At 49.6% G+C, this 12906-nt stretch overlaps 1 protein-coding gene across 2 annotated transcripts in view; it reads left to right on the forward strand.

Moving 5' to 3' along the window:
* The window catches only part of LOC136943624 (inositol polyphosphate-5-phosphatase A), a 100337-nt gene that overhangs the window by 76382 nt on the left and 11049 nt on the right, over positions 1-12906 (forward strand). For both annotated transcript variants that reach the window (XM_067237018.1, XM_067237017.1), the window contains exons 10-12: positions 4557-4652; positions 4816-4890; positions 9992-10065. In XM_067237018.1, coding sequence (XP_067093119.1) covers positions 4557-4652; positions 4816-4890; positions 9992-10065 — 245 coding nt within the window. The remainder of the gene's footprint in view (positions 1-4556; positions 4653-4815; positions 4891-9991; positions 10066-12906) is intronic.

The raw sequence follows: 12906 nt of genomic DNA on the forward strand, positions 1-12906 counted from the left end.
CACCTGAGCACCGACAAGCCCCAACACGGTAATTGAATCCAGGACCTTCTTACTGGACACCCCCATGCTACCACTGCTCCCGCTTGATATGTGTACTGTACGCGTCACGCACATGCTAAATCCTAGTAGTGACTAACTCTTGCCATGGCATTGATGAATCCACAGTGTTTAGTGGGATTAATTAGCAAGCATGAGAGTGTGTGGAACTTCCTGGCTGGACTCCAGAAAGCTGGGGGGGGGGGGGGGGGGGGGGGGCTGATTTACAGGCCAGCTGTGTAATGGCTACAGGGGAAGACAGCAAAATTTGTTTTCCCCCACTTTGGACACCCCCTTTGCCCAAGGGGGCAGAAGTCTCAATCATGCATGCGAGGCAGGGCTTGATGAAGGGAGGAGGGAGGAAGGGTGGTGACAGGAGAGAGGAGAGGGAAGCGCTAAGCGCCTCGCTCAACCTGCCAGCCGCGTTGGCACCTCGTGGGGATGGCTGGCAGCCCTCCTCAGGACGGCGAGAAAATAATGGCAGGCCGTGACAATGCCAGCGCCCCGGGTGTCACAAAGGGTAGCCCCGTCCCCTGTCTGGTAATGGAGAAAGAATACTCCACTAAGAGTCCTGTCTTCTTACTGCTCTCTCTTATTCTCTCTCCCTCACTCCCTCTCTCTTCTCTCCCTTCACTCCCCTTGTACCTAACTCTCTCTTTCTGCCTCTTTCTCGCTCCCTTCCCTTAACCTCTCTATTCCTCCTCTCACTGCCTTTTCTTTCTGCTACCTTCCTTTTTAAGTGTGTCCCTCTGTCTCTCCCTCCCCTTCCACCTAGAGATCGAGATTTAATCGCTGATCTCTAAAGGCACTCAGCGAGTTATTATATGGGGCAGAATGATTGTATCGTGAACACTGGGCTGGGAATTGATCAGCAGGGACTCGCTGTAAGAGGGTTGAGGGATGGGAGTAGGGGCCCTCTGCCTGGCCCACGTGGGCAAAACCAACCCACAGGACAGCTGGCACTCTCTTTTGGAGATTCTGATGCTGCACACTGTACCTAAAGGGAGGGATGCTCTGATCGACCACATGGCGTTTGTGTTGGGGTTAAGTGCCGGTTGTGTGGGACAATGTTGTGTTTAAGTTAGGATCAGGATCTCCTCCATCTGTTTTTAAGACAGGATCAGTTCCAGAGAAGGAAGGGACACTGTGTATGTGTGTGTGCGTGTGTGTGTGTGTGTGTGTGTGGGGGGGGGGGGGGGGGGTGAAGTGGGACAGATTAGTTTAACCTCTCTTCCAAAAGAGAGCAGCTGGAATAGTGAGGTCCTTTCAGATGTAGCTTCCTTCTCCGACAGTCATGAGATTACTCTATTCAAGCTCTAACCGTCTCCCAAGATGCATCACCACAACCTATCGTGTGTGTCCCCCATCCCAGACTCCTGCACACAGCACTGTTAACTCGACCTGTGACCCATAATGCAAAGCGCCAGTGGGAACAGTGGTAGCAGAGCGTGTCAGCAGTGAACACGTCCAAGACGTACGCTGCACAAACTCGTTTTCCCAAACTTTTCACTCCTGATTTCCATCTCGCTCTCTCTCTCTCTAGCTGTTTCTCTATCCCTCTCTTTATCCCTCTTTCTCTCTATCACTCGGTTTCAAATGAAAATTGCAGTCAGACAAGTTACGTTAACGTCATTTCGGGGGGTCAATGAGAGCATGTTCCGGCTTAATGTGTTTAGGCGCGGGCGGTTTGATGGGACACTTAAAGAGGAAGCTTTGTTCCAAGCCCCCCCTCCCCCTTCCCCCTCCACTCTCCACCCTCCCAACACTCACATTGCCCCAGCTCGCCATTACCACATGCATGACCCACAAGCCCAGGAGGGGCTGGCTGAACTCGTGGTCCACATCCTGCCTCTCCTCACTAGGCGAGCACCTGGGCTTCCCTGGCAGAGGGACAGCCTCTCCCCATTGACCTAAGGCCCTTAAACAGAGGCATGGGCTTCTCATTTGTCCCTGCTCTTCGTTAGAGAGAGAGGTAGAGCGAGGGAGCGGGGGATGAGCGCAGGAGGGGAGCCAGCGTGGGGTGAGATGGGAGGGAGGTTGTTTTTAGCTGAGGCATCCCAGGACGACAGGAGAGCGTCCGTGATCAATGGCGTGCAATCAGCCGCCTCAGACTGCTGAGACACGCTGATCAGTCATAGTCAATGAACACATGAATGAATCAATCTGTCATATGTCAGGGTTCATCTGCCAGCGAGCTTCTTCTCCACCACTGGGGTCAGACATGTATGCCGTGTAGAAGTACACAGTGGACCCATCTACTGCACCCACCGAGTTCTATTCGGGTCATTTTCATTGTAACTTTATTTCCGACACACGGTATGTTTCAGTCGCCCCACGGCAGGCTGAGGACGGTGGTCTTTTCCCCACGCGTCTGTCCAAACTGACTTGACGTGTCTCTAGTCATTGATGTTTGTCTGTGTTGGACTTGAGGTTCAGAGTCGGAGGGCAGTTGGCACAAGGTGTGATATTCATTCCTATCCATTGTGGACAAACAACCTCACTTAGTATGATCTCATTCCCTTATTCTTTCAGATGAAACCAAATAAAAGTGTGTGTGTGCGTGTGCGTGTGCGTGCTTGTGCAGGTGTGCTTTCGACAGAACATGAGGTGGGGATAAATTCATGTAAGCGCCAAGTAACATTGACCCTTGTGTTCAAACAATGTATTTTTTTCCCCAGGATTGTGCTCACTGGATTATAGAAATAATTTGAACATGAATGGAGAGTCCATTCCTGTCCTTTTAGATATCCATGTTTTTTTGGCGGCCAATAAGCTGTATGGCTTCCTGCCTTCAGTGCCGAGTATAAAGTGGTCTGGGGATTTCTGCTTGGCTGGCTTCAGGATTTTGCAAAGCCGACAGAAGGGCTTCTGGAAGAAAAAGGGTGCCAAGCACTTGTAGGAGCTACTAACATGAAAGCCTCATTTGAATAAGTTCTGTTTTTTGTATTTTCCGTTCTTCTGGGGCATGATGACTCGATCTTTGTTCACTGTTGTTCGCCGTTTAATTCCGATGGCTGTGTCGTCTCCACACAGCAGGAAGAAGATGAAGAGTGCCGTTTGTGCATGTTTGTGTGTGGTGATGATCACGGCGAGAGGATGAGAAATGATTTTTTTTTTTGCCTGCAATTGTCTTCCCTGAGTTGCAGCTACAATGACTTTTTGACAGGGAAAGTATCTCTGCCTTGCCCTCCTCTGGCTCCTTCTTTGGCCTATTCATTGCACAAAGCTGCTTAAGCGCACTTAAGCGCATTAGCATTTGGATGCCAGGGGACCATATTGACCCTGCATTTGGAGGGCCTAAATGAGTGAAAGATGGAGCGGTTTGTTAGGGCTTTAGAAAACAGCTTCTGGAGGGAGGGGGGGGGGGTGCGCGTGTGTGAGTGTGCGTTGTCTGTGTGTGCGTATGTGTTTTCTGTGTGTGTTGTCTGTGTGTGCGTATGTGTGTTTTCTGTGTGTGTTGTCTGTGTGTGCGTGTGTGTGTGTGTGTTGTCTGTGTGTGCGTATGTGTGTTTTCTGTGTGTGTGTGTGTGTACCTGGAGGGGTCGTTCCACTTTCTCTTACCGGGTGTTTGTTCTAACCGGAGCAGGGTTTCAGGGGCCTAGCCGGACTGATTTGTGACATTTCAGTCTAAAGGGCCTTTAGCTGCCCGTTATATTGGCTTGACCCGATTATCTAATCTGTGCTTTGAATTTCAATCAGGCCACTGTCTCTGCAGTATGGTATGGGAACCACTGGCTGAAGGATTACCTCATTCAACTGTCTTCAAACACAGATGGTCGAATGTTTAACTAATTGTTAAAAGAGTTCACAAAAGGGAATTTAACCATGCACACGGTCCACAGGGTCACTACACAGAGCAGAATAATGGGGGGGACAGTGACACGGTGCATTTGAGGTGGTTCCTCCAAAATCATTCAAATGCTTACCGTGTGTGTGTGCGTGTGTGTGTGTGTGAGTGAGGACTGGAGAAGGGCCCACAGGCTGTGTTACGGCGCGTCTGTGTTACGGCGCGTCTGTGTTACGGCGCGTCTGTGTTACGGAGCGTCTGTGTTACGGAGCGTCTGTGTTACGGCGCGGCTGTGTTACGGCGCGTCTGTGTTACGGCGCGGCTGTGTTACGGAGCGTCTGTGTTACGGAGCGTCTGTGTTACGGCGCGGCTGTGTTACGGCGCGGCTGTGTTACGGCGCGGCTGTGTTACGGAGCGTCTGTGTTACGGCGCGTCTGTGTTACGGAGCGTCTGTGTTACGGCGCGTCTGTGTTACGGCGCGTCTGTGTCTGCCCTCTAAAGAAGTGTGGACGTTGATGTGTGCCCATGTGTGAGTAGGAGGGACCAGGCATCCAATTTATCAATTGATTTATGACCAGCCCTGTTCCCAGTTTACACTACAATCATTTGTGAGAGTTTCTCATGTCTAAAGTTCTGTCACTAAGCACTCGCCCTCTCCCTTAACCTCCTCTCTCTCTTTCTCTCTCTCTCTCCCTCTCTCTTTCTATCTCTCTCTCTCTCTCTCTCCCCACAGACTTTGTGCACCTCCGCCACCCTGCAGACAGTGAGAGCCGCCGACACCAACGAAATCGACAAGCTAATATTTCGGGAAAGCGAAAACGATCGAAAGGTACTGTGAAGCGTCCACTAGCATCCAGGAATGCGGCGTCCTGAAAACACGAAACCCTTTTAGATTGAATACAAATACAGTTAATTGTTCATTAAATACATTCAATCACATCTGTGCTAATCCCCCCCCCCCCCTCTCTCTTCCCCCGCTCTCCACCTCCCAGGTTTTACTTCAACTTGAAAAGAAGCTTTTTAGTTACGTCAATCAAGACGTTTTCCGGGAAAACAACGGGACCTCGGTGAGTCTCTGCCTGGCTCCTCTCAGCCTGCCACTCCAGCCTGGCTCCCCTCTGTTCAGCTTGTGTCCCACCGTCCGGGTCTCTGTCGAGGGGGGCGTTCAGGGACGGCAACAGTAGGCAACACTTATGAACGAGTGCATGGAAAGACCTACATGAGCTCCAGCTGCAGGGTTAGATATGTGGATTTGGGGCGGAGATAAGATGATTAAGCGGAGACTGTGTGCGCCATTGTGTTTGGGGGAGGGGGGAGGGGGGTATAGATTGATACCAACTACCACCCTCTTTCCTCTCACATCATAGCCACACTCAAGCAGCTGTCACATGACTCATACATAACTTCCTTCCAGAAGATTCCTTCAGAGATCATGATCAGATCTGATTATGTTTAAGTGTCCACCATGTAAAAACTCCTCATATGAACTTCCCCTTTAATAGGTCTCTTTATTACACAGTGGGCGATTCAGAGCACACAAACCACACACTCACAAACACACACACATCACAGATAAGCTTTGTGACATCTAGTCTCAGGTCACGAAGCATCCTGAATGGACTGTGTATGAATGCAAGTGGTCACCTACAGCAGGAGGTCTCTCGTGGGCCCGTGTGCATGTCCTCCTGTGTGTAAACGTGTGTCAAACTAAACGAGCGTCCGTTTGTGTGTGCTCCAATCTCTGTGTATCGGTGTCTACAGCCAGCTGTGTATGTGTGCAGTAGGTTCCTGAGCTCCTCCCCTCCCCTAACCTCCCCTCCCTCTCCTCCTCTCCTCCAGTCCTCTCCTCCCCTCCCTCTCCTTCCCTACCCCTCCCCTCCCTCTCCTCCCCTAACCTCCCCTCCCTCTCCTCCCCTCCCCTCCCCTCCCTCTCCTCCCCTAACCTCCCCTCCCTCTCCTCCTCCCCTCCCTATCCTCCCCTCCCTCTCCTCCTCTCCTCCCCTCCCCTCCCCTCCCTCTCCTTCCCTACCCCTCTCCTCCCCTCCCTCTCCTTCCCTCTCCTCCTCTCCTCCCCTCCCTCTCCTTCCCTACCCCTGTCCTCTCCTCCCCTCCCTCTCCTTTCCTCTCCTCCCCTCCTCCCCTCCCCTCCCCTCCCTCTCTACCCCTGTCCTCCCCTCCCTCTCCTTCCCTCTCCTCCTCTCCTCCCCTCCCTCTCCTCCTCCTTCCCTACCCCTGTCCTCTCCTCCCCTCCCTCTCCTTCCCTACCCCTGTCCTCCCTCCCTTGCTTTCTTCATCCCCCTCTCGAGCCTCCTGGCAAGATAAATGGCGTAATGGGGCATCAGAGATAATCTGATGGTCATGGTCTAGTTAAACACACCGTGTTATGATCCTTATAAAACAAACTACCTTTCCAAAAGGATAAATGTGCTCCCCCCCCACACACACCCCTCCTGAGAGAGAGCGAGCAAGATAGAGAGAGAGATAGCCAGAGAGAGAGAGAGAGGGAGGGGGAAATCCATTGCATCCTTCATCAACTACTAGACTTGTACCGGCTTGACAGAAATTTAATTCGAGGCAGCTCTTGAAAATAATTATTGTATTTTGAGAGGAGTAATCATTGGACGGGACATGATTGAATGTGTCCATGCCTATTGACTTTTGCTATGATTAATAGGTTTGTTTAGTCGATATCCCCATCGAAATTGTATAATTAATTATCCCCACCGCTGTCAGGCCGGGCACGATGGAGAGCCCTGATGAGTATTTGGGAAGATTAAATTTTCCGGTGGCTCAACGCGGCAAGGGGGGGGGGGCGCACTGGAGAAGGGGAGAGTTTGCTCTGGTAGAGAGATGGGGGGAGGAGAGAGGGAGAGAAGGGGGAGGATGCTTTACAGCCACCCCCCCACCCCAAACAAACCCACACTTCCACCCACTGTGCAGAGAGCGTCCACATCCTGTACCTCCTCCCCTTGGGCCCCTCCACTCTCTATTCTCTCTCTCTCTCCCCCCCCCCCACCCTCCTCCTCTCTCTGTATCATTGATTTTGTTTCAGTATCTCTTTATTGTGACTTTATCAGTGTGGTGTCCGCAGACGGGGTGGGGTGGAGGGGGATGTGGGGGAGACGAGGAGAGGGGGGTGCGGAGGGTTGTCCTGTTGCGAGTGATGAACTTTTCTGTCAGGGCCGCCTCCTCCTTGTCATGCTCGAGGTGTGCAGCTGCGGGCATTACTCAAGCGCCCGCAGGACTTTCAAAGATGAAGGAAATAAAGAAATAAATGAGAAACTCCTTCCCTCGCTCTCCGGCTAAACTTTCTTTCATATTTTACCTGTCAGGGCTCTTAAGTGGTAGTACACCAGCATGCTAAATAGAAGCTGACCTTACTGGATAGGTAAGCGTTCAGACTGAGGAGAATTGGCCCCCAGACTGTCTCTTAATGGCCAAGTATTGATATATATATAAATATACATACTCCGCCTCATGGCTTTCTGCCTTAAATATGTGCCTCAGTCATAGGTGTGGTGAAAAACGCACGTTTTGAATTGTTTGAGAAAACAAGCTTCGAAGGCCGGGAACAGGAATACCAACATAGGTCGATTCTTGTTGTAAAGTGGGTGCTGTTTTTGCGGTGTGGGGAGCAGATTGTGGGTGTTTTCCACTGGGACGGTGTTGGCTTGACCCACTCAGCCTCCCCCTGTCAGTGACAGTTTATCGTTTCCACACCAAATAATGAAGATCTCATAAAAAGAAGGAAAAAATATGGCCCTCGCAATGAAAGCCAAGTGTGAGGTGTAAAAATCAAATTAAATGACCTTTCACCTCCCTGTTTATTGATGGTCTTTAATGGCAGCAGGTGTTGTCGAAGGGACAGTTGACAACGTGTAAATCAAAGCACAATTATGAGCCCTGGCCTGCTCTGGCTGGGTCAGATGGCGAGTCTGGACAGTTTAGTCATATTCCCTCATTCCCCGCCACTCGTGCCGTATAACAATCACAACCAATGTGATTTAGTTTTGCGCTTGTCCTGGCAAAGTAAGAAATCTGAACCCTGACGTTTTTTTTTTTTTGTCAGGCGTTTCCTCATCTTTCTCCTTTCTACGATATTGCCAGAGCTATACTGCCACCCAGCCCCCCTCCACAACTTCAAGGTCATTTCTGGCTGACAAACTACTCCAGCTTTATAATGCGATGGGGCCTTGAACCAATATAAGCTGGGATTTTTTACTGCTGACCTACCAGACCAGCAAATCATTATGCTTAATTGACCCGGGATGAAATGTAGTGTGAAATTTCAGCCCTCGGGTTTTCCAGTCCCCTAAATGAATTACTCAACATTCACTTAGGACTCCTCACACGTGTGGAAAACACACGCGCGCCAAACGCATCACGGAAACACCCTGGTGCTTTGTCGCCCCTGACGCTGCTCATCAGCTGCCTCTTAATAGGTGTCACTTCGCAAGGAAGGTACTTTAGCTCATGGAAACACACCTGTGCACACAGAGGCATGCTATTGTTGTTCTTTTTTTTCGGGTACATAAAATGCACGCGCACGCACATACTAGCAATATTGATGTCATCAGTTAGAGTTGTATTTAGATGTACAAACACAGACTCAAACATTACACACACTCGCATACTCTGTCGGCTCATGTTACAGTATATCTCAGATGAAACACTTTATAACACTAGTGTTCAACCCCCTCCCCCCCTTCAAACACACACACACACACACACACTCTCCTGGGTGTCCCTCTCTGGGAGCGTGTCATTGGGAGGGTGTGTGTACAGCAGAGCGTGGGGCTCGTCCTGCTCCCCCCATCCCTCATCCACAGTGCGGGAGCCTCTCCCGTGACCCCGCATGTGTGAGTTTGATGAATGTTGCACATCTGCCCTCCTCAACCTCCCAGACTCCGTCTGCGTGCCCCACTGCCTGGGAAGTAATGACCACTGTTCTACACCACTGACACACACAGACGGGCACCCACACGCACACACACACACCCACACGTTCACTCGCACATACAGGCGTGCACACGGCACCAGATGCACGGATGCCAACATACCTCCCCCCCCCCCCCCCCCCCCCACGAGCGCACAACCTCGTGACACGCTTCACCCGCGAGCATTCGCTCATACACGCATGCATAAACAGCCACGGACACACGTGTATGGAGGTCGGTCAACCTTCTATCCGGACCGCTAACATATTCATAGGAGCTGTGGATGAGTGGCTGTCGTTGTGCCACTGTAGGAAGACAATGGACCAGTGCTCGGACAGGCTCCCTCCTGTCCTGGCCCTCACTTGGTTGTTGTGGATGTCTCCGCCATCTTGTCATTATCATCCTAGAATGAGATTGCATTATGTTCCAATCACCACATTGTTTCGTGTTGAACAACAGGGTAATGGCATCACTGTCAAGTCAGCTTTCGGATTCCCTGACAACCTCTCACAAGCTGAGGGGGAAGTCTTCATTAGACTGGAATTGTTGTCTCGTGTCAAACTCACGCTGAGCGGTTCATTTTACCGCCAACAGGAGTGTAATTTCCTGATTCTAGCCTGGCTGACAGAAGGGGCGGGGCCAGTGGAGGGGGGGGGGGGGGTCCTCTGGGGTTCGGAGTATACCTGTCAGTCTCTCAGAGGGGCAGCCATGCAGGTGGCCCGGCTACCTGTTCATCTCCCACATAATTAATGTGTACAAGGAGCTGCTAATTGCACTTTTCACTAATGATTTATGGGTTGTGTGTGTGTCCGTGTGTGTGTGTATGTGCACAGTCAGAGGGATTGCAGCTGGGGATCGAGACATGATTGATGAAGAGTGTTTGGATCCACTGTCAGTGTGGACAGACATAGAGACAGACCCCCACCAGGACTAACCTAGAGGGGCCTGACACACACACACACACACACTCACAAACACACACAATCAGAGAGATAAGTATTCACTAGTGCATCGCTATTCTGTACATGGCCACGTTAAATATTGTCATTATTGTGTATGTATGCTGTGAAGTGGACACTCTTAGACGCGCACGCGCGCGCTCCCATAAACCGTCTCATAGTTATTCACTCAGTGAGTGATGACTGACATGAGGGATATTACTTGCTGTAATAAAGAAATGAACCCTTTATTTATGACTGTCTCTCCCCCCCCCCCTTTCCTCTCTTCACAGCTTTTAGAGTTTGACAAAGAGCTGTCCATGTTCAAGGACCGACTGCATGAGCTGGAGATATCCTTTCCTCCCAGGTATGGAACCCCCGCAATATTTATAACGGCATATGCAGTACTCTGTCAATCTACACACCTTAGAGAAAATAGAATTCACAGGACATATATTCATATCCACCCCCCATTTATGATCTTTATTTATGTCCTTAAATTGGTGTAGTTGAGAGGTCAGCTCTTACAACGGGGCACGACAACCCATTGGGCCATTAACATCTTTAGGCGAAGTGAATCCATCGCTTCTAAGTGTCTATTACCCTAAAGAGTCCAACTCTCATTCTAGTCTATGGCCCGGTATATGACCTGGTATATAACCTGGGATATTACCTCCTGTTTCTATTACCCCTCATAGGACTATTTAGTCTGTCCTTGAAATGGCTGTCCACATAGCTATGGCTCTCACAAACTAACTCGTAAGTTCGTATAAGCAGTTAGTCATTCTATGTACTGTTTGGATGTTAGCAGACTGTATGTCAGTCCATCATCATCTTCTTACTAAGTCGAACACACAACATTTGTTTCAGAATTGGCCACCAGTAGAGCACATATCTTGACTGACAGTTCAGAAAGGGCATATGGGTCCATTGTCTCAGCCATCATTAGAATTAGACCTTTCTGTTCACCCGCAAAGCCTTCTCGCTGAGCACAACAGCAGTTCTATGACGTGTTTTGATCTATTAATGAAGCAAGCCTTCACTATCACTCAATCAAGCCTCATTGCCGCAGGTGGGTGTCATTTGGGCCAAACACGCTTTTGATGGTTATCAATTGTTTAGTATGATTGGACGTGCTCCCAAAAGACTCCCCTGTATGCGCGTGGAGGCGCATTGATATTCCGCCGCGGTGGGAGTTGGGGGCGGGAGGCTGGGGCGAGGGGTTCGCTCTCCTCGTCCTCAAACAAATGCATTTGCAATTAGCCCTTTCAGAGGAGAGGGAGGGCAAACAGTCAGCCATGGTGGAAATATGTTTCGGCGCTCGCACGATAATGGTGTCTGACCTTTGCCGTCAGTTGTGACTCAATCAGTGCAGATAATGAAACGCTGTAATCAAACAATAATTACTTGATAAACTGCTCTAGTGGCGGGCGCAGGACCGGTCAGGGACTGTGTGTGTGTGTATAACTGAATTAGTATGTGTGTGTATGAGAGATTGAGCAAGAGAGTACCTTGGTGTGGGTGGGTGTGTGGGTGGGTGTGTGTCAAAGTTCCAGCACTCACTGTTTTTAAATGACTCGGTGTCTTAATCAGGGACCCCATTTACATCACTTTGCATAAGTGACAGGTAGATTTATTGTCCTTTTAAACCGTGTGACTTTAGCACCTATCTATCCATATAATATTGAATCATCTCACTGCGAAGTGAATGAACAAGCTGCCACCCAAGAATACAAATTATTTTCGCATACTTGGGAGCAGGATGAATCAAAGTGATGGAAGCCGGGAGCAGCATATGAAAGCTGATTTGATCTACTCACCAGCCTCCACAAGCCATATCATTGTCAGTGGTGAATGAGTAGAAATGGCCTAGTTAAACTTAAACAGCCCCGCTAACCCGCTCGCCACATACACACACTTAACACATGCTCACACACACTTAATGTGGCTATATATACATACACTACACACACACACTTGTCTCCCTCCCCCTGTCAGATGTGTCTTGTGCTCGGTGAGCAATCAAGCCCTCAATGATTGTTCTCCATCACGTAGCTTTCTCCGGACCAGCCCCTCACCATCTGTGAGGTTATTACTGCTCTTTACACAGGCCATCAGAGGCCCTCCCTCCTCACACACACACACACACACACACACACGCGCACACACACACAAATGCAAATACACCCACACACAGATGCTCGTTTATGTTTAGTCTATAAATCAATACTGTGGTCACTCATTTTCAATCTATAAGTTAATTCTACTTGTTGTCATCTGGGTAAAGTGTAATGAATAGACACACTGTAGGCCTATTGGTACATTGTTGTCAGGTGCTAAATTAGGCAAGATTTCCAATGATAAAGATATACCTCAGACGTACATTTTTGACGGCTGTATTCTTCTCTAATTGATTTGAAAACAGACAAAAGAACATGCGTGGATCCCTTCTTGCATCCACCAGGTTGCAGCAGAAGCTCAAACGGCCATAGCCAGCGTCTCTGTTCCATTTTTAGAAAGCAACACAGTCGTGTTGTTGGCATTTCGGGGTGGGCTTCAGAGAGGTTAGTAGGGTCTGTGTTCCATGCGTTGTTGTGCATGGTGTTTACATTCATGGAATGTGCTACAAGCTGTAAATTCATATTGCTCGCCTTCAAGAAGTCGTCTGTCAGAGTTGCGTATGACATGTCTAAGCACTCAGCCACCGGCGTGTGGAATGTGGCCGTACCACGCCAGAGTTGGACCTGGTGCCAGTCGGCTGCAGTGTGCTGATAGGCTGCGAGACCGGCCGCACACACAAACACGTATCCAAACGCACTCGTTCAGGGCTGGACTCGCCATGTATGGTCAAAGGTAGAATCTGTTGGGGTTTGGGAATTGGAAGGGGGGGGCCACAGTCCTTTTGATATGAGTCTATCAATCAGAACCCAATCACTTTTATCAAACTCAATTACAGCATGCTGGCCCAAAACAGCATCAAGGAAAGTAGTTGTATCAGGGTTTAGACCTGTCATTCAAGGTTTTACATGGCCATTATCTTTGTCCAAAGACAGCCCAATCGCCTTCCGACAGAAAATAACGCTCTGCTATATTACAATATTTCTGATTTCATAGCTGGAATGGCATAACTGAGGTAATCTCCCCTAAAAACCTCTAAAGATCTAGAGTAAAATATTCATGTATTTTGATTGATTTAGGAGAATGCTTT

Source organism: Osmerus mordax, chromosome 5 (assembly GCF_038355195.1).
Source record: "Osmerus mordax isolate fOsmMor3 chromosome 5, fOsmMor3.pri, whole genome shotgun sequence".
Classification (NCBI taxonomy): Eukaryota; Metazoa; Chordata; class Actinopteri; order Osmeriformes; family Osmeridae; genus Osmerus; species Osmerus mordax.